Source organism: Numida meleagris, chromosome 9 (genome assembly GCF_002078875.1).
Source record: "Numida meleagris isolate 19003 breed g44 Domestic line chromosome 9, NumMel1.0, whole genome shotgun sequence".
In the NCBI taxonomy this organism is placed as follows: domain Eukaryota; kingdom Metazoa; phylum Chordata; class Aves; order Galliformes; family Numididae; genus Numida; species Numida meleagris.
This window is the reverse complement of record NC_034417.1, coordinates 17,632,773-17,655,308: the sequence shown is the minus strand read 5'-3', so window position 1 is coordinate 17,655,308 and position 22,536 is coordinate 17,632,773. Positions and strand designations below refer to the sequence as shown.

The 22,536-nt window shown below is 50.5% G+C and overlaps 2 protein-coding genes across 5 annotated transcripts in view; both read left to right on the top strand.

Moving 5' to 3' along the window:
- Positions 1 to 9,152, top strand: part of IGDCC4 (immunoglobulin superfamily DCC subclass member 4) — an 85,293-nt gene extending 76,141 nt beyond the window's left edge. For all 4 annotated transcript variants that reach the window (XM_021407564.1, XM_021407566.1, XM_021407563.1 and 1 more), the window contains 2 exons: positions 4,166 to 4,330; positions 6,120 to 9,152. In XM_021407564.1, coding sequence (XP_021263239.1) covers positions 4,166 to 4,330; positions 6,120 to 6,650 — 696 coding nt within the window. In that variant the 3' untranslated portion in view covers positions 6,651 to 9,152. The remainder of the gene's footprint in view (positions 1 to 4,165; positions 4,331 to 6,119) is intronic.
- Positions 14,731 to 22,536, top strand: part of IGDCC3 (immunoglobulin superfamily DCC subclass member 3) — an 88,505-nt gene continuing 80,699 nt past the window's right edge. The window contains exon 1 of the mRNA XM_021406811.1: positions 14,731 to 15,029. Coding sequence (XP_021262486.1) covers positions 14,963 to 15,029 — 67 coding nt within the window. The 5' untranslated portion in view covers positions 14,731 to 14,962. The remainder of the gene's footprint in view (positions 15,030 to 22,536) is intronic.

Below are 22,536 nucleotides of genomic sequence, written 5' to 3'. Positions count from 1 at the left end.
ACACCGAGACTGAGCAGGCTCCTGCAGAGAGTCGTAGGCAAGGGCTTTGAGAAGAGCAGCTGGGCGTTCTTAAGGCTTGGATCACCGGGTTCTTCAGATGCAGGCCACGATTCCACTTGAGCCCCTATCAGTACTGCTGGGGGAGCGGGGTGGTGTGAGTGGAAGGGCACGGCGGGGGCTTGCGCTCTGCCCCCAGCCTGGATGGGGATGTGCCCCCTTCACACAGCGCGCTCCTGCTGCGGCCGAGCTGTTGGCACGGGACCCTCTGACGGCTGCAGCTCGTTAGGCAGGCTGCACTCGGCCATTTAGCAGGCCCTTCTCCTTCCTCTCTGTGCATCTCCCAGTGGTCACACACATGACTCGTATACGCACTGGCAAGTGATTTTCCTCTGTGAATGTCTTCCCCTTTGCAGTGACCCCAGCCTGCTGCCCCCAGTAGCCGGCCTTATAAATGGCACCGTAACGCGCAGGCTGCGGTGCTGCGGCTCCGCTTCCCTGACAGATGGACTGAGGATGATAAAATGGCTCTGCTCCAGACATCTCTGTCACTGCTACTTGTGGGCCAAGCGATTTGGGGGTGGGGGAGAGTGTTAAGAAGCATCTGCTTTCCATGGAAGACTTCAGCTTTTCGTTGAGCGGAGCCAAACCCGAGCATTTTGGCTTGGAAACATTTGCTGTTGTGCTGCTTGCGAGCTGGAGCCTTGCTTGCTTGCTGCCTCGCTGTCTCCCTGGGGGCCTCCTGCCCACGGGACTCTGCTTCCCATGGAGCATCCCCAGGACTCAGAGAGCGAAAGCTGCAACGCATCAGGAACTTGGAGCGACCCGGGTTGTTTCTCATCTTCACATTGAAATTTTTTTCTGTGCAGAAGAAAAGTCCCTGTGTTTTCTGAAAAGTCTTCGATGAGAGCTGTGCTCCTGTTGACAGCTAGCAGAGATTCCCCTCTGTGGGATGGGAGAGGTCTGTTACATTGCAGCGTGTTTTGGGGCACAGCTGTGGGCAGGGATGCCACGTTTGCATGGCATGGAGCTTCCCCACTCCTGCAGGCTGCTGCGGATCAGGACAAATCCCTTCTCTCCACCGTGACACCTTTAAATGCTGGGCACATCTGAAACATCCCCAGCCTTGTTCTGTGCAGGATTTCAAGCTAGTTTGAATAACTGTCCATGTGAAAGAGGGACGGTTTCAATATCAACATTTCCTACATGTTCATTTTCAGCTCATATGTTTGCATGAAATCATTCCTTGTCGCTGAGAAGGTAATATGATCTCAGCACATTTTTACTGGTTGGAGTTTCTATAAAAAGGCTGAAATGAAGAGGCTTGTTTGCTTTGATAAGGATTTAGCTGTAATGGAAGCACCTTTTATTGGAAGATGTTTTTATTAGTTTCCATTCTCGTCTTTGCAGTGAACTGAAAAGGGGATTTTTCCCTCTTCAAATTGGTATCAGACTGACACTCCTTGCCTTCATTCTTCTGCTGTAAAAACCAAGAGACCATTTCCCTGTCTTCCTTCAGCCATTCGTCGTCGTGCTTGCACAGAAATAAAAAATACCATTTATTATGCCAAAAACTGGAAAAGCAGAAGCGTTCGGGCGCACGAGACCTTCAGGTCCATGATGAAAACAGACCTGGAGTTAACTGCAGCTACCCTGCCTTAAAGACTAAGCCCCAGGAGAGGTTGTTTTTTTCCTCCCCTCAAACACAATGCGCTTGAACAACATGTGGGATACGGGCCATGTTGTGTGGCTGATGGTTTTTTTTCTGTTTGTTGAAAGTCGCAAACTGGTACAAAACAAGTTTGTTCTTCGTTGCAGCCAATTTCAGCCAGAGCCGAACAGGCTGTTCCCAGAGTCATCAAAACCTATGTAAACATGGCAGATTGACGTTTCCGCTAACAGATGGTCCTTTGGGGATTGCAGTAGAGCTGCCTGTTTCTTTCCACATTTTTCGGTATTCACAAGATGCCTGCAAGAAGGTTTTCAAGTTTGGTCTGTGTATGCGTGTGCGTGTGATGCTCAGCTCTCTCTGATGGCAAATATGCATGTAAGCATCTATAATAGGACACACACATTTGCGTGTGTGTGTGCATGTTTGTGTAGGTTGAACGCTGAGATTTCCAGGCAGTATTTGCTCAGTAACGTATGTTCCTTGGAAAAGGCACAGAAGCCATCAGTCAGCGATGTAGCTGCAGCAAGCCTTTCAGATGGCAAGAGAAGCAAACTGAACACGTTCCTTGGGTACTTGTGTTTAGTGATACTCCTTAGTGTGAGCCACGTGCCCCTGTTTGGTTGATTTCTTGTTGCTGCTGTGCTTTAATGATCGTCCACTTAGAAGGGGAGCAATTAGGGAGCGCTCTTGGCTCAGAGTATATCGCCGAGGATTGTGGAAAGGCAAAGATGCTGCCTCCAGCATCTGCACTTAATGAGTGACTGCCTGACGTCCACAGCTGCAGCTTGGAAGTTGCTGTTCTGCAGGGTGCTGTCACACAACCAAAGCCCTTTGCTCGTTGTTTTCTTGGGGTGGATCCCGAGGCGGTGGCAGAGCTGCTGTGGCTTGGGGTTGGCACTGGGATGTAACGCTGCTCTGCCTCCTGCTGGCTGTTGGAGTCACGGTGCAGTGCTGGGCTGTATGTCACTGCTTAGCTGTGCCTTCTGCCAGCACCGACAGCACGAGGTAGCATTTGCTTCATGCTAAATAGCTGACATAGGAACGCCTGGCTCACGTACAACATCTGATCATGTATTTCTACCTAATTTCCAGCCAGATGGGCCGAGGCACAAGGAGGTCAAATGACTCATGCAAGGTCAGGCTGATGTCAGAAATCTCCTTGTAGCCTCAGCTGGGTCATTCTGTGCTCCCTGTTGCTGGAATTGAGCAGGTCTGTGTAAGTGGTGGCCACATATGCAGAGCAGAAACCTGTGTTTCCTCTGCCTGACAGTGAGTGATAGATGTTGGGTGGGTTTGGATAGATGTGCCATCATGCCGACACTACCGGCGTTCTGTAAGCACACACAGACATGCTTACTCATAGTTGTGTCAAGTCCAGATTTCCTCTTCACTTTCTCTTGGCTTCAGCCTTACGTTGTTCTTTCACTTCTATCCAGGCAACACGTAACATCTGTGGAACATGCCCAGAGATGGCTGGCTCGCATCTTCCTCGTGTTGTATGTGTGTGTATGCGTGTGTGCCAGCAGCAAGGCTGAGCTCGGGTACACGCAGGGCGGCCCAGTAAAATCAGACCCTGGAAAGAAAATACTTTTCTGCCTGTGAACTAATAGTCTGAGCTGTTAAATAACTTCAGCTCTTAAAGGTACACATTTCCCATGCACAGAGGTGCGCATTCAACAGTTTATTGGAAGGGGAAGCTGAGAGAACCCAGAACAAATTGCATTCAGCCCATATAATTTAATTAGATCTACAAACAAGGTAACACTGGTTGCCCAGGGGATTTAAGCTGAACTTAGAATTGCTTGGTGGTCTGTTGCAATAAATCAATAAAATAAGGCCCCAAATTTTGTGCCTCTTTATGGATGGGCAATAGCAGAGTGTTTACCCAGGCCCTAGCTCGGAGCAGAATTGTGTCCCTGCTGCAGAGAGAGTAGCTGTCCCCAGCTCATACTGGAGCACGCATGCCAGTACTCGCAGGTGACAGCCCTTCTCCACGCTGCAGAGTATTGCTTTCCCAGAGCAAACACCGGAAGCGCTCAGCTCCAGACTTCCGCCGTCCCTGTTCAGTTTTGCAGCGTTTTTCAGCGGGCTCACACAGCTCTGGGTTGTTTGCAGCTTTGCAGGGAGCTGGTGTCAGTGGACGCTGAAGCGTGGGGTCTTGTGCTGTGATGCACTTAGTCTCAGTATTTGGGAACCAGTGGAAAAGCCCTTTCTGGGTCCGCTTGTGAGCCAGCTGGCAACTTTTATCCCCTTGCTCTGCATCAGACCTTGTAGCCCTGTTGTAATGTGGTGACCGCGCTGGCCCATTGTAATGAGCATTTCTATTTCGATGCCATTAGAAGCGTTCCCTGCATTTAACTCAGTCTTCTAACACCATGGTATTTTTCCCACCTTGCACTTTCCTTTCTCAAGCTGCTTCTCATTTCAGGTTTAAGAGGATAAGAATCTATATCTGTGGTAATTGGATCTCTTCTCCCTTCTGCTTTTTTTCTGCAGACTTCGTGGAATAAATCAGCTAACCAGCCCTGGACAAACAGCATAGCCAGATACGGGGACACTATCACAAAAGAGCCTCTCCCTGCAGTGAACGGATCACTGAAGCTCCCTTCCAGCACAGGACAGAAGCTTTTGTTACAAGCTCTGGTTTATGATGCTGTGATGGTGGGTGTCTTTGCTTTATTGGCTTGTGCATTCTGATGAGTTTTTTCCATTTGTATTCCCCCATCTCTCTTTCTCCTTTTTGCAGCATGGGAGAAAATATGTTCTTCTGAGCTGGCTTAATGCTGATCATGGGCTTTATTTTTTCCTAGGTGTAGGAGTGTATGCTCGTGCCACTGATGGGATTTGAGTAAAACCTGTTTGTATTTTTTTCCAAGCATTTCCAAAATTTCTCCACTCATCCTCTGCCTTGACTTCAGCCAGCCCTGAGGCCCTGTGCTGAAAAGGGCAGGAAGAAAAACAAAAGCTGAAAAGGGCTTTGTCCTCTTGGTGATGTCCAGACGGGTTGGTCGGCTTAGGAAAGCTGCAGTAGCTTTCCTAGTTCCAGGCACCATCAGCCTCCTTTGGGCCTTCGCTGTGGCCATGGGCTAGGAACTGCAGTGTTCAGCACAGTCACTAAGATCTACAGTGCACTTGCTTGGAGAAGGAATTGCCTTTTTGTCTACAGTAGGAGTCAAAGGTCAAGGGTTGATTTAAACTCCTGAAACTCCAGATAGGATAGAGCAATTTCCACTGCACTTGCCATCTTTGTGTTGCATGTCTAAACTGGGGGACAATGCTGTGTCTGGTACTGTTTCATTGGCATAAATATTCCCGCTTGTGTTTGAGAGAGTTTATGCAAGAATCGTAGCATCTTTGCCACCTGACATCTATGCCATCTCAGCAAAGCAAGCCGGTACCTACTCGGGTTGGCTCTGAACCAGAAGCTGTATCTAATTACTGCTTCAAGAAGCTCACCCCCAACAAATACTTCCAAGTAACCCACCTATGTTTTCTTCCTAGATAGTAGTGTGAAAATCAATTATACACAGGATGTAATTAACATCGTGGATAGAGTTAAGACGATGTTTTACAACCCAATTACAGGGCACCGTTTACAGCACAGCTTACCCACCAGAGTTTGTCAACAAAAGGGGAAAACTGTTAAAATATGTAAATGATGCAAAAAATTGGCTTCAACAGAAGGCACAAATTACAGACGAGATATCTCACTCCCATACTTTGAATTGTCTTCTTGCTACTAAATCACACAGCGCAGAGTCTGAGCACCGATTTGCCTAAAGAGCTCTTTGGGAACTTCCAAACTAGTTTGACTGCTAAATTAATGAACGATAATTTAGCAGAATGAGTGACCTGTTAGCCAGGCTCGTGGAGGCCCATAGCCTGAATTCTGCTTAAACGCTGCAGAAGAGAACTGTTTCCTTTCTGATTTAAAGTGTTTGAATTTACGCCAGCTCTTGCTGGTTGTGACAAGGGTTGTAACGAGCAAGCATTTGGTGGCATGCACCAAGATTAAACCAGAAAAGTGAAGGGAGCCCTGGCGTCTAGTTGTGGGTCTTTACCTTGAGCTATCTCAGCAGCCAATTTTCTCAAGTGCTGCTCTTGAAATCTGGCCGTCAATGTGGAAATGGACTGGTGAGTTTTGAAAATTGTTGTCTGACAGAGGCTTGGAGAAATGGTTGCTTCAGCCTGCCAAGAAACCTCGGGCAGCTCACTCCCCTGGGACTTGCTTTCCCAAATGTAAAATAGGAATAATGATCCCGAGATGATTTGAGTTGCTTCTTAAGGCTTCAGATCTGAGAAACATATCAAGATAATGCTTAATAGCAGCATGTGTACATCCCATTGCACTCTGTGGAATTAAAAAAACCCACACATTTCAGTGCTTGGTTGGGTCACAGCCTCAATTAATTGATGTGGCTTTTTTTTTTCCCCTCATTTTTGATAACAGAATGAAGCAAAGAAGAGTCAGCCGCCAGCCAGCCTCCACCAAGTGGAAGCAGAGGTCATCGTTCATTCTGATTTTTCAGCCTCTGACAGAGACTATGGCTCCCAGCTGCACACCCTGGATGGTCAAGAGACAGAATCTGAGGAGCAGGAGCCTGAAGAGTTTTCCTCTGGTGACCTGGCTCTCCCTGGCTCTCCCGGCACCCAGCAGGATGCAAGCCAAGCATTGATGGACTGCTCGGGCAATGTGGAGGTTCAGACCCAGGACGAGCTGTTGTGTGCCACCAGAAAGACTAACAGAACGGAGGCCGTTTGCATCCCTGGGCTCACCAATGGCTTCCACAGGAATGGGGAAAGTCTGGATTCATTGGAGAGTGGAGGTTCAGACTCCATCCCGGAAGGCAGGGGGAATGTGCATCCAGTCAAGTGCCAGGCGCTGTCTGTGGCCCCAGAGGAGGCTCCCCTGTGTAGTAGCTCTGGTTTAACCAGTTCATCCTCAGCATCTGAGAACATAGCATGTGTCCACAATCATTAAAGAGTAAACTAATCTGATTTTGATCATGGGAGAGCTAGAAGCACCGCTAAGGGCCTGTTCCTTCGAGGTACTGCATGCCCTCAATTCACTGGATTGAGCTAAGAAGGCACAGCACCTCACCAGAACAGGATTAGGACCTGTCAGCTGTACATATTGCCTTCACGAAATCAGTAGGTAGACTGATAAGGGCCCATCTTTCCGCCGAAGCTAATGGGTAACCTGGTGTTCCTGGGAGCAGAACTGAGCTGTCTGCCAAAGACTGACACGAAACCACAGCTAGAGCAGAGCCCTCTGCGTTATCCTGGTGCTGTCACCTCGCCGCAGGCCCCTGTACGACTGGCAAGTTGTCTCCTGATGCTGGCAAGAGGCAGGGCGTGCTGAGCCATTCTCCTCAACCGTCTCTTGTCCAAGGACGGCCTTGGCACTACCCACTGCCTTGTGGTGTTGGGATGGACTTCGTCAGAGTCCCACAAGGAGGTGGAACCAGCACAACAAGCAGAGCTGTAACCACCAGCCTTTTCTGCCCTCCCGTGGTTAAAAGGATTATAAGGCTCTCTTTGTACGCTGCCACAGTAACCATTGCTAGCAGGCTGATGTAGTGGCCTTTTATTACACACTCTACGAGTGCCTCTAACAACTTGTACTATACAGAACCTTCTTTGGTGTCTAGGTCATTTCACCAACCTGGACTTTGTTTTAGGAAGGTTCTCGTACCTAATATTTTAGGTACACATCTGTCCTTTTAATGTACGACATGTATTTTTATTTCCTTGGAGCATCTTTATATTATTTAATTTTATGAAGTGGAGTAGCGTGTGGTATAGAGTAGCATTTTTACTACTTCTCCCTTTCCTTTGTTTTTTTCCTCCCTAACAACACAACTACCTCATGTCTGTTGGAGAAAAAAAAAGCAGTAGATCTACTCTTTTGTTATAGTCCATTATAGGTTTTAACTTATTCTTATACTGCCTTTTTCTAAAGAATATGTTTGCACTGGTTGTTGACTATTTTTTTTAATAGTGCAGCAGAGCTGATGTCTATCTTGCTTTGTTTCTAAGCATTGCTGTAGGGCACATTCCCTACAGCTGGAGAGGGTTGTGTTTCTCTGTAGGACTGTGTTTTACAGGAGCTGGCCAAAGGAGACTGCTTCAGCTGTCAGGATGTTGATCAGTTTTTCTTTAAGAAATTTATACTAGCAAAGAGGAAAAAAAGAACCAACAATTACAGAATTAACTTGTGACCTTGGGGGCTTCTTTTGTGTCCAAATGGAGACCGCTCAGATGTTCAAGTTCCAGAGAGCAGCTCTCAGCCTCCTGTAAGCAGTGGGCTTGCTGAAGGCTTTGGATGAACAGGAGATAATTTCTTGTCATTTCTGAGAACCCTCTCAGTGCGCCCTGCGTTGGAGCTGAGCCGGACCAGCCTTGCATTACGCTGTCAGACTGCTGTTCAGCAGAGAACCTCTAAGCCTCCATTTACGCTGCTGGGAAGCATATTGAAGCTTCCACCTTTCCCATCCTACCGTTTCTCCCCCCAGCACAACACCCTGTTCTAGGACATGGCTGTATTTCTACTTGTTGCAGTTGCTCTGCTGCTCCAGTTGGTGTTTGCTATCTTGAGGAGTCTCAGAAATGCTGTTCCGGACTCTGAAGCACCATGGCTGAAAGGCAGAACTGGAAATCAGTGCCGGGAGCAGACTAGGCAGGAGTTAGTGCACGAAGCTAGAAAGCCAAGAAATGATAACTGGGCAGTGGAAGTGCATAATTAACCTCCAAGAACTCACTGCCACAAGACTTTGAAACTAACAACTTAGCGGGGTTACCGATAAGGCAAGGAAGTGTTATTGCAGGCAATAAGGGCAATTCACAGTTATATGAGAGCGGATGCGATTGCAGGAGTGTAAACCCTCCAGCTGGGGACTATCAGGCACCAGCTGCAGAGGGGGGGGGCTGATTTCTGTAGCTGGACCTGAGCTGGTAGTTAATTTCATGGAGGAATCCTTGCCCTGGACAAGCCACACTGCTAACTTTGGTGTGCAAAAGGGGATAAACACCGTGCTCCAAAAAAGCTCACTCTAGAAGAGCTTCTGTTGACTTCTTTCACCTCCGAAGCCAAGTTGCTACCTGCAAGCATGAAAGCATGGCAAAGGATTACTTCCACTGAGATCTCGCTGCTGGAGGGCAGTGGCAGGAGGAGTCGGGCCAGCAGCAGGCACAGTGGGTGCTGGAGTTCTGCTGGCTTCCTGTGATGATGCTGTACCTAGGGCAGGTCATGTGTCAGCCCAGAGCTTTCCATGCAAAGGACTTGTGTGGATGGAGGCTTAGTCCCGTGGCTGATGAAGGGCTGTGCCGTAAGGACACTCCTAGGTACGTCCATCCTCTGCTTTGTCTGCACCTGCTTTAGGAATCATGTAACCATGGGGTGAGCAATGCTGATCAGCCCGGTATCCATCCCTGCCTGTCACCGAAGCCCGCACAAGCAAGTGTGGTGTGGCACTGCTCACCTGGATCACCTTGGGCCGGTCACAAAACCACCGAGTTAGTTGCATGCTCCGAGAGCAGACTGCTCTCCTTAAGCAGAAATACTTTGTCTCCTCATGTTGAGGCTTCTTGCGAAGCATGATGCCCAGGTGCTGCGGTGGCAGTGGCCTGAAGCACCAGACCTCAGCTGCAGAAATCAGAGTAGTTCCCTCAGAACCAAGAGCTCACTGCTGACTGGCAGCAGCAAAGCTGAGCTGTGTGCCCTCGTTTGGTGCAGCTGTGCCCCAGGCCCCACCTATCCTGAGCACGTGTGGGTCTGGATTAGAAGTGAAAGGAAGAAGACAGATAATACACATGTTGTGTAAAGCTTGAAACAACCAGTGCATATATTTTTTTATCATGAACTAAGTAGCTTTCTTGCAAATTTCTCACAGACACTCAAACTGTTGATACCTTTAATTACCCATCGTGCTTAACATATGTTCCTAATCATCAGGCTCCCTTCCCCTTTTCTTCCTTTCAGTAACACTAAAGATTATTGCTATTCAGCTTTTTGCCAGTGTGCATCGTTTTACTTTGTTAAAATGTCAAATTTGTCTCACTGGCATAATTTTGTAGTATTAATGTTACCGTTTGGCTACACAACTGTATATTTCCCATGCCGCTGTGAGAGTCACAATTCTTATTCCTTTACTGTTAGGTCCTCGTTAGATGAAATACATGACTGAGCTGAATATCTCAACTTTTTGATTTGATTTCTTACTTAACAGACAGCAAGGTTCTGGTTTAAATAGTTAAAATGAGCTAACTTATCAGCTAGGTTTTGAGAATTTTTTATGTTACTAGCTAATAATCCTGAGATCAGCCCGTGGAATACACCGTATAAGAGAACAGCCATTTTAGTAGATCGCTATGTATGTTTTTGATCTCATTAGAAATAGATGTTTTGAAGGGATCATTGTGTCTTTTCTAATCAATGCCCTTGTTAGAAAAGAGGTGTTTAGTCCAGCAGGAATCTACCATCTAGCTCTGTTGTCACGTTCCCATGCTAATATTTTAAAATTAAATTTTGTTTAACTTGCTGCACAGTGCATAAGGATGTGTAACCAGAACTTGGTCTTGTTTGAAGATTGTGTCTGTATTTGGTTCCATGCTGTACTTAATTATAACTTTCTTTCTTCAGAGACTGTTCTTACTCCACAAATACTCTTTAGTGCTAAAGTGTAAGAAAACATTGTCCTTATATTCCTTAACTAATGGATTATTAATAAAATCTTAAAAAAAAAAAAACAACACACAACAAAAAAACAGTGGAATTTGTCTCATGAGTCCATCTGTTACAGCTCTCACTCCGAGAGAAGGTCTTGCTGTGGAAGGCTGATCCTGTCACGATGCTTGTGACATGTCCCTGCCGCCTGACTAGAGCTGTGCCTTGTGGTGTGAGGGGGACTGCATGTGTATTATGTGTATTTGCTAACATCTCAAATCCGGCCTCATGCTTAGCTGAGTAACTCACTGCTGGATGGATCTGAGCAAGACCTTGCAGCTGACAGCCCTGAGGCTACGTGGCAGAGTGCCTCCGGTGTTGGACTGTGTTACAGTGAGAGGATGGCATGGGTTTCATCACCTCTCTGCAGCCCATTCCTGACTGGTGCAGGACTTGTTCATCTGTGCGAGCTGATGGAGATCGCTGATGGAGGGGGTGGAGGCAGATGCCCCAGAGCCAGTGTCTGGTCTGCTAAGTGGAGGTTGTACTGCAGCTGCAGTGCTTGCTGGTGGGAGCGGGACCGGGGATTCATGCTCAGTTCAGTGCCTGAGCTCATAACCATGGAGGCTGGGAGTGTTACAGTGGTGAGTGCTTTCTTCCTTAGATACCACTCTTCTGGGACTTCAGGCACATTTTGGGGTCAGGAGGTCTTTCTTGATGGTTGCTTATTTCTCAGCTATTGAGCTGATTCCTGTTAAAAAAAAAAAAAAGTCCAGTTTCGTACATTACATTGTTGAGAAATTTTATGTGGAAAATAAGCAGAAGCATCTAGCAGACAAATGGTGAGACTTCTCTTAGATGGTGCACTGAACTAAACACTTGGTGGCTTGTGTCCAGCTAGATTGGTGAGAAGATGTCAGGCAGTGCCTGAGGAACACTATTAACCTCCCATGCATCTCCCTTTCTTCCTAGGATGCATTCCCTACTTGAGTAGATAGCTTCCATTATTGCTTTATGCTTCCAGGACTACAGGGCCATAAAATCTCATTTTATCTGCATTATAGAGGTAATAAATCTGCACTTAGCATAGTGTTCTCTGATGGTGGTTGAAGGGAACTCTGTCAAACTGTAACTCTGATGAGTCTTTCTCTTAATGACAGGTAATGAGCGAGGAAGGACCTTTGTGGGGGGTTGTCTGCTTGTCCCACTTCTCAGTGTGATGCTGCCGAGTGGGGCAACTGGAAAAGACAGCAACTGAGTTAACAGCAGAGGGATTCATGGACAGAGCAGTCACAGGGGAGCTGGGATTACAGAGGAGTGAAGGTAAGAGCAAGGTGTTTGTCTGCATTTCGTTCTTTTGCTAGCATTTATCGCCCCAGTACCCTATGCTGTGATGCAGCTGGCAGTATCTGAGCTCGAGGCTCTTGTCAGGTAATTCATTAAGCAGCCGGTGTAGAACATTGCCCAGCTCAGCCTGTTGGGAAGTGGCACAACGTGAGGCAAAGGGCTGCAATGCAGGGAGGTGGCTGGGGATGATGCTCCACAGCTGTACGCACCCTGTACTGGATACTGCACTGTGAGCAATGTGTAACTCAGCAGTTATAAAGCCTCTCCCAGGCTTTCCAAACAGCAGCGTGCCTCCGTGCAGCGTTTTACAGCCATGCCCAAGGGAGAGAGGTCTGACCAAGGACACACAGTGACACCATCTCATCGCCCCTCTGTCACACAGCCTGGGCTGGTCCCAGCCACAGCCCTGAGCACGAATAGCAGAGAGTTTTCCTGCAGAAAAGCAGCTTCCAGGGGCACTTCCCAGGGGTGGCAGAGCTCAGTACCTCCAAGTGGGTGCTCTGATTTTGGCTCTCCTATGATACAGACCACAAAACAGATGCTAAAAACCCGCACGTATTTATGGAAGTGAAAAGCTCCCAGGCTGTTAGCAGACAGGAAAACCACAATTACACATGGAATAATAAATGGAGTTAATTCAGACAGGTTAATCTCCTGCTTCATCCCCTGAAATTACTAACAGTGTCTTGGGGACCTCAGTCTGCAATTAATTGGTGTAAATCAGGAGCACTATTGGCGCTGATGGAAATTCACTGAGCAAGGGGTGAGCGGAGCCCTCTGAGCTGGCTCTCATGGAGGATAACTTGGGTAACTGTGGGGGGGACAACAGAACGATGGTTCTTGGACCCCTCTGCACGAGGGGCTGTTTTTCAGAGTTCTGCTCACAGTGTGATAAACAAATTCCTGCATACAAGGCTAAGAAAGTTTTTAAAGCCTTCATAGTTATAGAAGAGCACAGAAAAACATGAGTGCTCCAGATTGCTGTCCTCAAGTAACTCTAAGGCTGCAAACTTGCATTTTTCTTTAAAAATCTCATTGCTTTTAATATGAGTCCCATTGTTTCGCACACTTGGGATTTCTGAATGTGACACCAGTGATGTCACCACTGTCAGCTGCCAGATGTGGGCTGAATTGAGTCATGCCCTTGAAGAGATGGCTACTTATCCCTAGTCCTGAGTCCTGCCACTGCTACCCTTGCCATCACCTATGCACAAAATCTGGCTTCTGGGAGAAAGAAACACTACAAAACACATTGTGTTTGTTTTCCCTTGGAGTTACTGATTCTGACAAGACATCCTTGGGGATGGTCAGACTCTGGAGCATGCTCACCATACTGGTAGCATCCCTGGAGCTGCTATGAGCCCATAGTGGCTGTGAGTGATAGAGAAATGCTTGCATGGTGGCAGCCAGGGAGATGGCTGGGGAGCAGGAGGCAGGAGCAGTTTGTGCGAAAGGTCAGCTACGGTGCAGGAATTCAGATGTTCCTGAGAGGCCAACAGAGCCGGTTCAGCCCAGAGCAAATTCCTCCCCACTGAAAGCAACGTCTTACAGCTCAGTTCTACTCTAAATGAGCAAACCTTTAATGTGGAGCAGATGCAGTGACGTCTTCTTTCCGTGCTAGCTGGCTCCACCACACTCAGGGTGCACCATCCAGGGAACTGTCTCTATCCATTGCCTGACCTTACAAAGTGTTTTCATCCAGTTTCTGGGCAAGGCAGAATTAGTAACCCAGTCCATCAAGCTCTATTTTTGTTGTGCAAACAGAACAGAGTTAAGATCTAATTCTGTTTCTTTTTTTTTTCCATTGTCTTCCTCTCCTCAAACAAACACACAAAAGACTTTGAGCAGTCACTGAAGAGATGACTTTACTGATGGTGATGATGATGGTGAGGAAGTTGTGTTTGCGTGGAGGGCCAAAGTATTGGGCAGCACCAGTGGGAGGACAGCAAGGTACTGTACTGGCATTAGGGCTGAGGGCTGTGCAGGGTGTGTAACCCTTATTTCGTGACAGGAGGGACATAATCTGGGACATTATCTTGAGGCTGTGGCAGGATTTAGTTGCCTCATCCCTTGCAGAGTCCTTCCTTGCTGGGTCGTTCAGCAAATATAAGAGCACCTTGAAAGGCAGTATGGCTGTATGACTCACCCAGCTAAGTCACCTCATGATGGTGCTTAAAATAAGGAGCACCGGGGTGGGACAAGCCAAGCTCTTCGTCATTCCTGTGCACTGTGCCTCCCCGGATTTGGGATCTCTTCCCAGCTGCCACTCTGCAACCCCACTGCCCTGCTCTCTGTGGATGCTACTCGCCTCCAGGTACTGACAACCAACTCAGCAGGCTGTTTGGGACTCCAAAACAGCCTGGAAATGAAACATGTGATGGAAGCAGTCCAAAGCCGCTCCATCTCATCAGCACCTTTTCTCTTGGCAGCCCAATTTAATGCCAGGTTTGTAGTTACCATCCCTCAAGGCTGGTAAGAGGCAGCTCCCAGGTGCGGGGCACAGCTGAATGTGACAAAAAACATCCCCTGCTGCTAGCACAGGCTGCCCTGAACCAGTCACCACCTGTGAGGGGACAGCTGTGAGGGAAGAGCCGTCAGAGATCAGTGAGGGAGCTTTGGTGAGGGGGACAGCAGGGAGGAGTGATCTGTGAGGGAATGCCTCTCAGAGGAAACCTGTAAGGCAGCTCTGGCGAGGGGAGACCTGTGAGCGAACAGCAGTGAGAGGAGACAGACGAGGACAGAACCCTCAGCGGTGATCCGTGAGGCAGCTCAGGTAAGGAAGACCCCTAACAGGAGAACGGCGATGGGAGACCCACGAGGGAAGACCCCTCGGAGGAGATCCACGAGGCGGCTCCGCTGAGGGGACGCGCGCGGTCCCCGCACGCGACGGGAGCTCAGAGCCCGTGACGGAACGCGGCCCCGCGGCACCCGCCGCCCTCATCCACCCGCCCGGCCCCGGCGCGGCGCTGCGCGCGGACACGCAAGATGGCGCAAGGCGCTGCCCGCCCCCGCCCCCGCCGGCCCCGCTCCCTCAGCGCCGCCCCCCGCCCGCCCGGCGCGGCGGCGTGCTCGCTCGGAGGGGAGCTGCGCTGAAATCCGCTTTTTGCCTTCTTCGCCCTCGTTCTTCTTCTTTTTCTTTTTTTTTAAGTTTTTTTTTTTCCTTCCTTTCTTTCCTCCCTCAACGGGAGGGTGGCTCTCGCCTCGCCTCTCTCCTTCTCTCCCTCCTGGGCTGCTCCCTCCCGGTGGGGCGCAGGGAGCCGAGCCCGCCCGCCCGGGATGCCATGGCCCCGCCGGGCTCCGCGCTGCCCGCCTGCCTGCTGGGGCTGCTGCTGCTCGGCTGCCGCGGAGGTAAGGGCGTGGGGAACGGGGGGAACGGGGGAACCTGCAGCCGGCACCCGGCACCGTTGCCCCTTTCTGTCCGTCTGTCCGTCGGTCGGTTCCTCGCGCCCCTTTGGTGAGCGGGGCTCAGCCCGCGTCCCCCCGCGCCGCTCCGGGTCACCCCGCGCTGCCCCGCAGCCCGAACTACCGACGCACGGAGGGACGGGACGGTTCCCCGCTGGCACAGCGCGGTGCTCGCGTTCTGCCGGGATGCTGCGGGAGCGGGGCGGGGTGCGGAGAGGTGCTGCCGTGCGGCGGGACAGCAGTCGCCTAAAGCCGAGCGGGAACTGCTTGAAGCAGCCCGGCGTGGGCAGAGGGAGGGCAGCGTGCGGGAGATTGGCTCCGATGCGGGGCGTTCTGGTGAGATGGGCCGTGGGCTATTCCCGGCACGGACCTCGCCACGTGGTTCGCAGCGGTTCGCGTTGGGAAACGGGAGCTACCTGCGGGGGATGCGAGGAGCTGGGTCCCGCCGCTCTGCTGGGATTCCGGGGAGCACAGCAGCGCGCGGGGTTGGCTGAAAACGTCTCTCTTTTTCGGGGAGAAAAGGAGGGAATCATTTCAAGCAAAACCTCACTGAGCTGAGCTCGCCCGGTGTATCGCCCGGCGCTGTCTCGTTGCCCCGTGTGTTGCGTTCTGCTGCGGTTCGTGCTGGGCTGCGTGCTGTCCGGTTGTGAGGGACCAACGCGGGCGCTTGGCTGCGCCTGAGAAGTTTTCCAGCTCTGAGGTTTCCCCAAACCCTCCGCGGGTTTCGCAGCGAGGTACCGCTGCCTCCGCACTGCGCTGCGTCCCGTGCAGCCTCCTGCGGCCGGGGCAGAAGGGACGGATGGGGACGATGGGGACAGGTGCTGCCCCGAGGGACGATGCTGCACGGGATGCTTGCCCTTCCCTCCCGCTCGGCTCCCATTCGCGTGGTTCTCCGACGTCCCGAAGCGATGCCGGAGCTGTGGTCAGCGCGCTGGGTGCGCTCAGCAGTGGGGCACTATTTGCTTTATTTATTTATTTATTTATTTTTCCTCCCCTTTAATTTCCTGGAGCTCTTTGTTCTGGGTGGTGGGCAGCTTTTGTCTGTTCCTGCTGAGCCCAGCATTCGGAGGCAGGCATAGGATACCAGGGCTCTGCTCAGTAACAGCCTTGGAATTAAGCATCGTCATTTATATTTAAGTAGGCTTAACTTCTGAATTATTGAAGCTGTAAGCTTTCACTAATTCCTACTCTGCGTGGCTTTGTGTCTTTGGCTTTTGATGCAAGAAAAAGACTTCCTTCTCCTAAATTGGTGCAACACCTCTGTCTTTTTTCTCGATATACGTAAGAGGGTATCTGGTATCATTTCCCCAGTACCACTCAAAGACGGTGGATGAAATTCAAGCCTGCGTTTGAGCTTTGTTTTTCCTGAGGAGTCCAACAGGAGAAGCTCTGGGTGCAGGGCTGCTGCTTTCCCCTGAGTGGGGCAGTCTGGGGGACCGTGTGTTTGGAACCAGTGTCAGGCATGCGTCTGCTGGTGCCGGCGATGCTGAGCTCCCTTTTTGGGGTTGGAGAGCCAGCCAAGGGACGGGGCTGCAGGGCAAGTTGGTCCCCCTGCTCCACCCTGCCACCCCCAGCACAGGGAGCTGGAAATGGTGCACTGATCAAATTGCTCTTTGCCTTATTACTCATCATGCACATTGTGAACTCTTGCGCTTGTTAGGAGCGGATGGTGGCAGAGGATCCAATATTGCAGCCCGGGTCCCCACCTCTCTTTGCTTGATCTCAGTTTTGGCTGAAGCACCCCTGTGCAGGCAGCATGGAGCAGCCCAGCACAGAGCTGCAGAAGCTCTCCCCCCATGCACGTGCACACGAGAAAGCCTCCTGCCTTCCCTCCCCTCTGCCTGAACTTTTCTTCCTGTGATTTCTTGCTCCTGTGGAGCCCCATTTCACAGCACGTGCAGTGCTGAGTGTTGACCCCTTGCAGCCCAAACCCGGGGCCCGCAGCCCCCTCACCCCCCATCCCACTGCCCCACAGGAACACCTTTGTGCATCTGCTGGGACAGCAGAGCCCCGCGGGGACCCTGTGTTAGATCTGCTAGTGGCAGGATGGGGTACAAAGTGAGGCAGTGGCTGTCACACGAAGCTGTTGCTGGTGCTGGCGTGGCCCTGAAACCACGCACTGCCCCAGTGGTTTCTTTCCATAGGCAGCAACGGATCTGGGGCAGAAGATGCTTCTCTCCGTGCCCCCTTCCCCCACTGTAATTTCCTCGTGCTTTGCGCTCCCGGGCTTCTGACCCCGGATATTGTCCTTTTATTTGATCTAACAGAACAATGCCGGAGCCCCCCTCTGCAGATGAAGAATTCCCATTGAAATCAGCTGAATAGCACTGGGCAGGAACACGAATAGTCTGCTCAAAATTACTTTGAAATCACAAACTTATTTGAACTTTACTGGAGCTTTTAGTTTTACAGAGTTTAGAAACTAATAAATTATGGAGCAGGGCTCATGAAAACCTACCCGAGCCCAGTTTATCCAAAAGAATATGCAACATTTTGGTTTTGCAAGAAAATAAAAATAATTGTTTACACATGTTCAGGAGCCATTGGCAAGCACATAAAACCAATGCTTAAGGAGGAGAACATGTCAATAATCTCACTTTAAGAGAAGAGGGAGGCACGCAGGCGAAGCGCCCGGCGCGCTGCTCTGCCTTGCTGCTGCTCCACGTGGTGTTGTACCTCTGCTCAAGAGGAGCCCGCTCGCTTAACAGCCCAACGCGCTCCTGTGTCAGCAACTTAAAGCCAGAGTGGAGGATTCGCTGCCTTTCTGGCTTTTTGCACGTGGGGTTGCGTTGGTGGAGCTTGAAGGCAGGAGCACGCGGTCGCGGTGTGCGTTGTGGGGATGCTTCTGCACGAGGAGCTTTGCTGCTGGGACCTGAGAGTGCACGAGATGGGAAGGAAGCTGCTGGGTTTCGCTTTGCTTTTGGAGCCAAGGGAGCGGTGCGGTGCTCAGCTGTGCCTTGAGATGGCCGAGGTGGTGCTTTCCTCCATCCCAAATTTCAGAGCTGTGGGGTGGGAGGTGATGGGGCGGAGGGGGAGGTAAGTGAAGGGAGGGAGGAGGGAGTGGGGTGCTTCCTTAGAACGTGATGTGGTGAAGACTTTCAAAGTATTTAACTTGTGCAGAGAGCTCTCTTCCTCCAGGAGGAGCTTGCCTCTCCCTGTGCACCACGTGCTCCTGCCCACCAGCATGCCATGCGAATTTTGGGGTGATGTGATGGGACCTGGCGATGCCGGGGTGCCCGTGGCCGTGCTGAGCTTGGTGGGCACCCAGCTCTGTGCTCAGCATTTCCCTCCTTGGCCACTCTGTGTTTGTATCACCGCTGCCCTCTGTGGTGAGGTGTGATCTGTGGGGGGAATGGATAACAATGCAGGGCTGCAGCGTGCTCTCTGGGTGCCTTCCTGTGAGTAGAGCTATTAGGAAAAGGTCTTTGCCCTTTCCAGCTCCGCTGCTAGGCTTTGCCCTTTCTTTAGGGCCCACGGAGCATGTCCTGGAAGGGCTCTTTGTGCTGGGAACGCTTCCTGCTTCCACACTGCCCTTAGCAAGCGGCCTCCTGGGATTGGCCCGATCTGGTCTCAAACATCTGAAAATTATTTGGGGCCATTTCTGTGCCTCTCTGAGCAGTGTTTGCCTTCCTCGGCTAAAACCAAGGGCAGGGATGCCGGCTGTGTGTCTGAACTTGGCATCAGGTGGCCGAGAGCTCGCGTTATCCCCACAGAGCCTCCTGCAGACCCATAGCAAGTGGATACCTGATGGAGAAATCACTTTGCCTAGCCTCTGTCCAAAAGGAAAGGGAATAAAAAATTCTGAGCTAGTAAACTTTACTGCCAGCAAGATGTGGGGCATGCTACAGCCTATTCTCCCCTTCTTAACATGTAAATTTTTTCTGGATGCCCTAAAGAGCCAATTTGCACTTTACTGCAGTGTAGTGCTTTTCTCGTTAGTGTCTGGGTCAGCCTGGAGGAGATTTAAGGGGCACCAGCTGGGTTTTTAGGTTGCCAATTTCATCAGCTGAAACCTGTTTTAATCTGCGGGAGGACGCCTTTCAGCTGTGGAGAGCTGCTCCTGCCATCTCTTTGCATTTCCAGAAGTGCTTAAAAATCAAAGCACCAACAGTGAGCAGGAGTTGTATTTTGTTGGGTTGTCCCAACCTGCCCCCGCATTCTTTGTCCTAACACCAACTCCCAGCCCCCTATAAAAACCCCCAGATCTCTGCTCGCAAGAGGGGATGCTTACTTTAGGCTGTATTGAAGCAGGACCAGAGCATAACCTTGGTGATGGCGGGGCTGCTGGTGGGTCGCTGCTGATTTATGCTGCGTTACGCTGGGAACAAACACAGTAAATCAGGGGAGGGCACGTGAGAGCCTTCTACTCGCACAAGGACGTGCTGCTGGGACTGGGGTGGGTGTGCTGGCTGAGGGCAGGCCCACGAGGGTGAACTGTGGGATCATAGAGCGGTTGGGTTGGAAAGGACCTGAAAGATTGCCCAGTCCCACTGTGGTGCGCTGGTTGCCCCCACCACGTCGGGTTGCCCAGGCCCCATCCATGGCCATGGGCACAGTGCAGGGATGGGGTGGGATGTCAGGAGCTGGGCCTTGGGGATTGGCATTCCTGGTGGGATTGGCTGCTGTACCTCTCCAAAGAACAGGACAGAAAGCCAATGCCACGTTTCCCAAATGGAAAAGGACGATACTAGGATATGAGCAAGTCCTTTCGAAGCTTTGAGCATGAATCACAGTGTCAAGTGAAAAATAATTAAACTTTTTTTTTTTTAAATGTACTTCAAAGTGTCTTTTAAGCTTCCCATTAATTCCAAGTTCTTTCTCTCAGCGCTAAATAAATCTCTTGGTTCAAAAGCGCAAGTGCTAATTGGTTTCTCTGAGTATGCCTGTCTGCTTGATCAATAGGGGAAGTAGTTTTTGTTAAATATTTGCACCTATAGTCTCATATTGTATTGCTCAGGGAGATGGTAAATGTTTCTCAAAAGGAGACTTGTAGGATGAGGGCTCCAGTAATTTTCTCGTGGCCTTTACGTCGGAGCTAATAACGCTTCCTCCCTTCATCCTTCTGCTGAAGAGAGGGAAGTTTCCCAGCAAAGGGCTGAGGGCTCTGATGGGTGAGCTACCCCTGCCTCCCCCAACCCCACGCCTGTTTCCAGGAGTGGGTGCAACTCAGAGCGTGGGGGCTGCAGGGCTTGGGGCCTGGGATGCTGCGTGGGATGGGTGGGTTTGGTACACAGCCCATGGTTGGGGCTTTTAGACTCCATAGGGATTGCACACGACCTCAGTGATTTCCTCTCTCTTGCCATTAGCTGTGCTTTTACTGTTTCCATGTGTGTTCGAAGTGTCATTTGCTTCCAGTTCCATCATTTCTGCGTCTTGCTGCTGACTGCAGTCAGATATTGCTGCTAACGGAGCTGGCTGCCCCTTGTCCCCGGCACCTCCCGTCCCTTTGTCCCTCCTCCCAGGTCTGAGGTCTGCCTTGAGGACTCGGATCCCCACAGTGCTCATTTTGGGAGGCCAGCCCTGAGCCTCCTCTGCTCAAAGTCCAGTTTGTGAAATCCATTTTTAATGTGGGTAATCCCACTGAGTGGGAATTCCCACTGTGGTTACAGCCGAGTGGATGCAGGGGGATATTTCCAAAGGGACAGAATGCGTAAGGTGCTCAGTTCCTACCATGTCTTGTGCCTGGTTTTTTTCAGAGCAGCTGGGCATCGACCCGTGGACCCTGGGCTGGGTGGTTTGTGGGCTGGTTTCTCATGCGTGTTCCTTACAGTGCACAACACTGGACGGTGCAGCATCCCAGAGCTTGTATGGGGAGCTCATGTTGGGGTGAAGGACAGAGCTTGGCTTCTCCCTTAATCCCGTATTAGCACTTGTTATCTGTCTGATGTATAGAGGAGCTGGGCTTCCCTCTGCCCATGCATCCCGTTAGGGGGTCACCTTGCCCTGAAGCTCAGAAAGATGGCAGTGGGATTTCTTCAAGGTCAGACAGGCATCCCAGGAGCAGGAATTTGGGGTGCTTCTGGCACTGCGGGACGTCTGTGGGATACAGACCAGTCAATGCACAGCGTCACACCTGGAGGCACCATCCCGAGGAGACCCCAGGAGCAGCCAGCAGCCGTCCCTGCCCCAGCTTGTGTCAGAGGGCACCAGCCCTAATTGTGAGTGCCCTCGCTGCTGCTGCTCGAGCAGCCCAGAGTTCGGATGCAGACTGAATGTTTATGGAGGTAAACATGATTATCTCCAATCACACGCCTTAATGATGGTTGTTATAATGACAGCTATTGTGGGAAGGGCATGTAATTATGTTGATTCTTCTTTTATAGTACATGTAATAGTAAGCTGTTTTATCTAAGAGTACAGGGGAGCTGGGGGAAGATGGGGCATTTAATTCATTAGGATTTGGGGTGGTTTTTTTCCTGATTGCCTGTTAGGTTAAACCCTGAAGTCCTGGTCAGTCCGTAGGGAGCCTGAAGCCCCCTGGGCTCAGTGGGGAGGCAGGAGGGGGTCCTTATCCTCCATGACATGGGATGGGGTCCCAGCACGGTAGGTGCTGGTGAGGCTCTGTCCACTTTGCAGAAAAATGCAGAGCTTTCATCTTAATTCTTTAATTTTCATTTAAAAAAAAAAAGGTAATTGATGGCTTTGTGCTGGCTGCAGTGTAACTTGCAGAGAGGACCCCAGGGCTATCTCATAAAGAAAGAAGTCACAGCGATCACTGAGATGGCTGGGGCTAGCCTGACGTTTTAAGACTTAATGGGTTAATAAAGAGTGTGCTTTAGGTGTCTGTCACTAAGTAGAGTTTGTCCATTCCCCGCACACACTCATACCTTGACAGCAGTACCTTTGACCTGCCTGCGCTACCCCGGCCTTCTTTGTCTGCTCCGTCCATCTGCCTCGGCTCAGGTTGCACTCAATGTTTATCCCCCGTAATCCAATTTAAGTTGCCGTAGAAAGCAACGGGGATTTGCAGAAAGAAAGAAGAAATCTCACTGGGTTTACAGAGCAAAAAAAAAAAAGTCAGGCTTCTTTTTTTCTTTTTCCTTTTTTTTTTTTTTTTTTTAGGATGACTCTCTTGTATTCCTCCCGTGCATTAGCGATCTGCTCTCCACCCAGTTTGACCCTAGTGCAGTGGGATCCTGGCTGTGCTGGGGTCTGCCGGAGGCAAGCATCACAAAGACCATTCTGTGCCTGCTGTTTGCTGGGTGATGTTGCCCACGTGCATCCCAGTTCTGCAGGAAGCCGTGGCATTGGGCCCCTGGAGCCCAGGAGAAGAGGGGAAGCTGGACGTCAGGGCTGAGCTGCACAAGAGAACAGCCAGAAAGGTTTTCCGTGTGTTCGGAAGTTGCAGTTTTCTTGCTCTTCTGGAATTTCTTCTCCGCTGCTCTTCCTTAAAAAAATAAATAAATAACCTCCGTCGCCGCGTTTACACCCTTCAAATATTTATAGGGCTCCT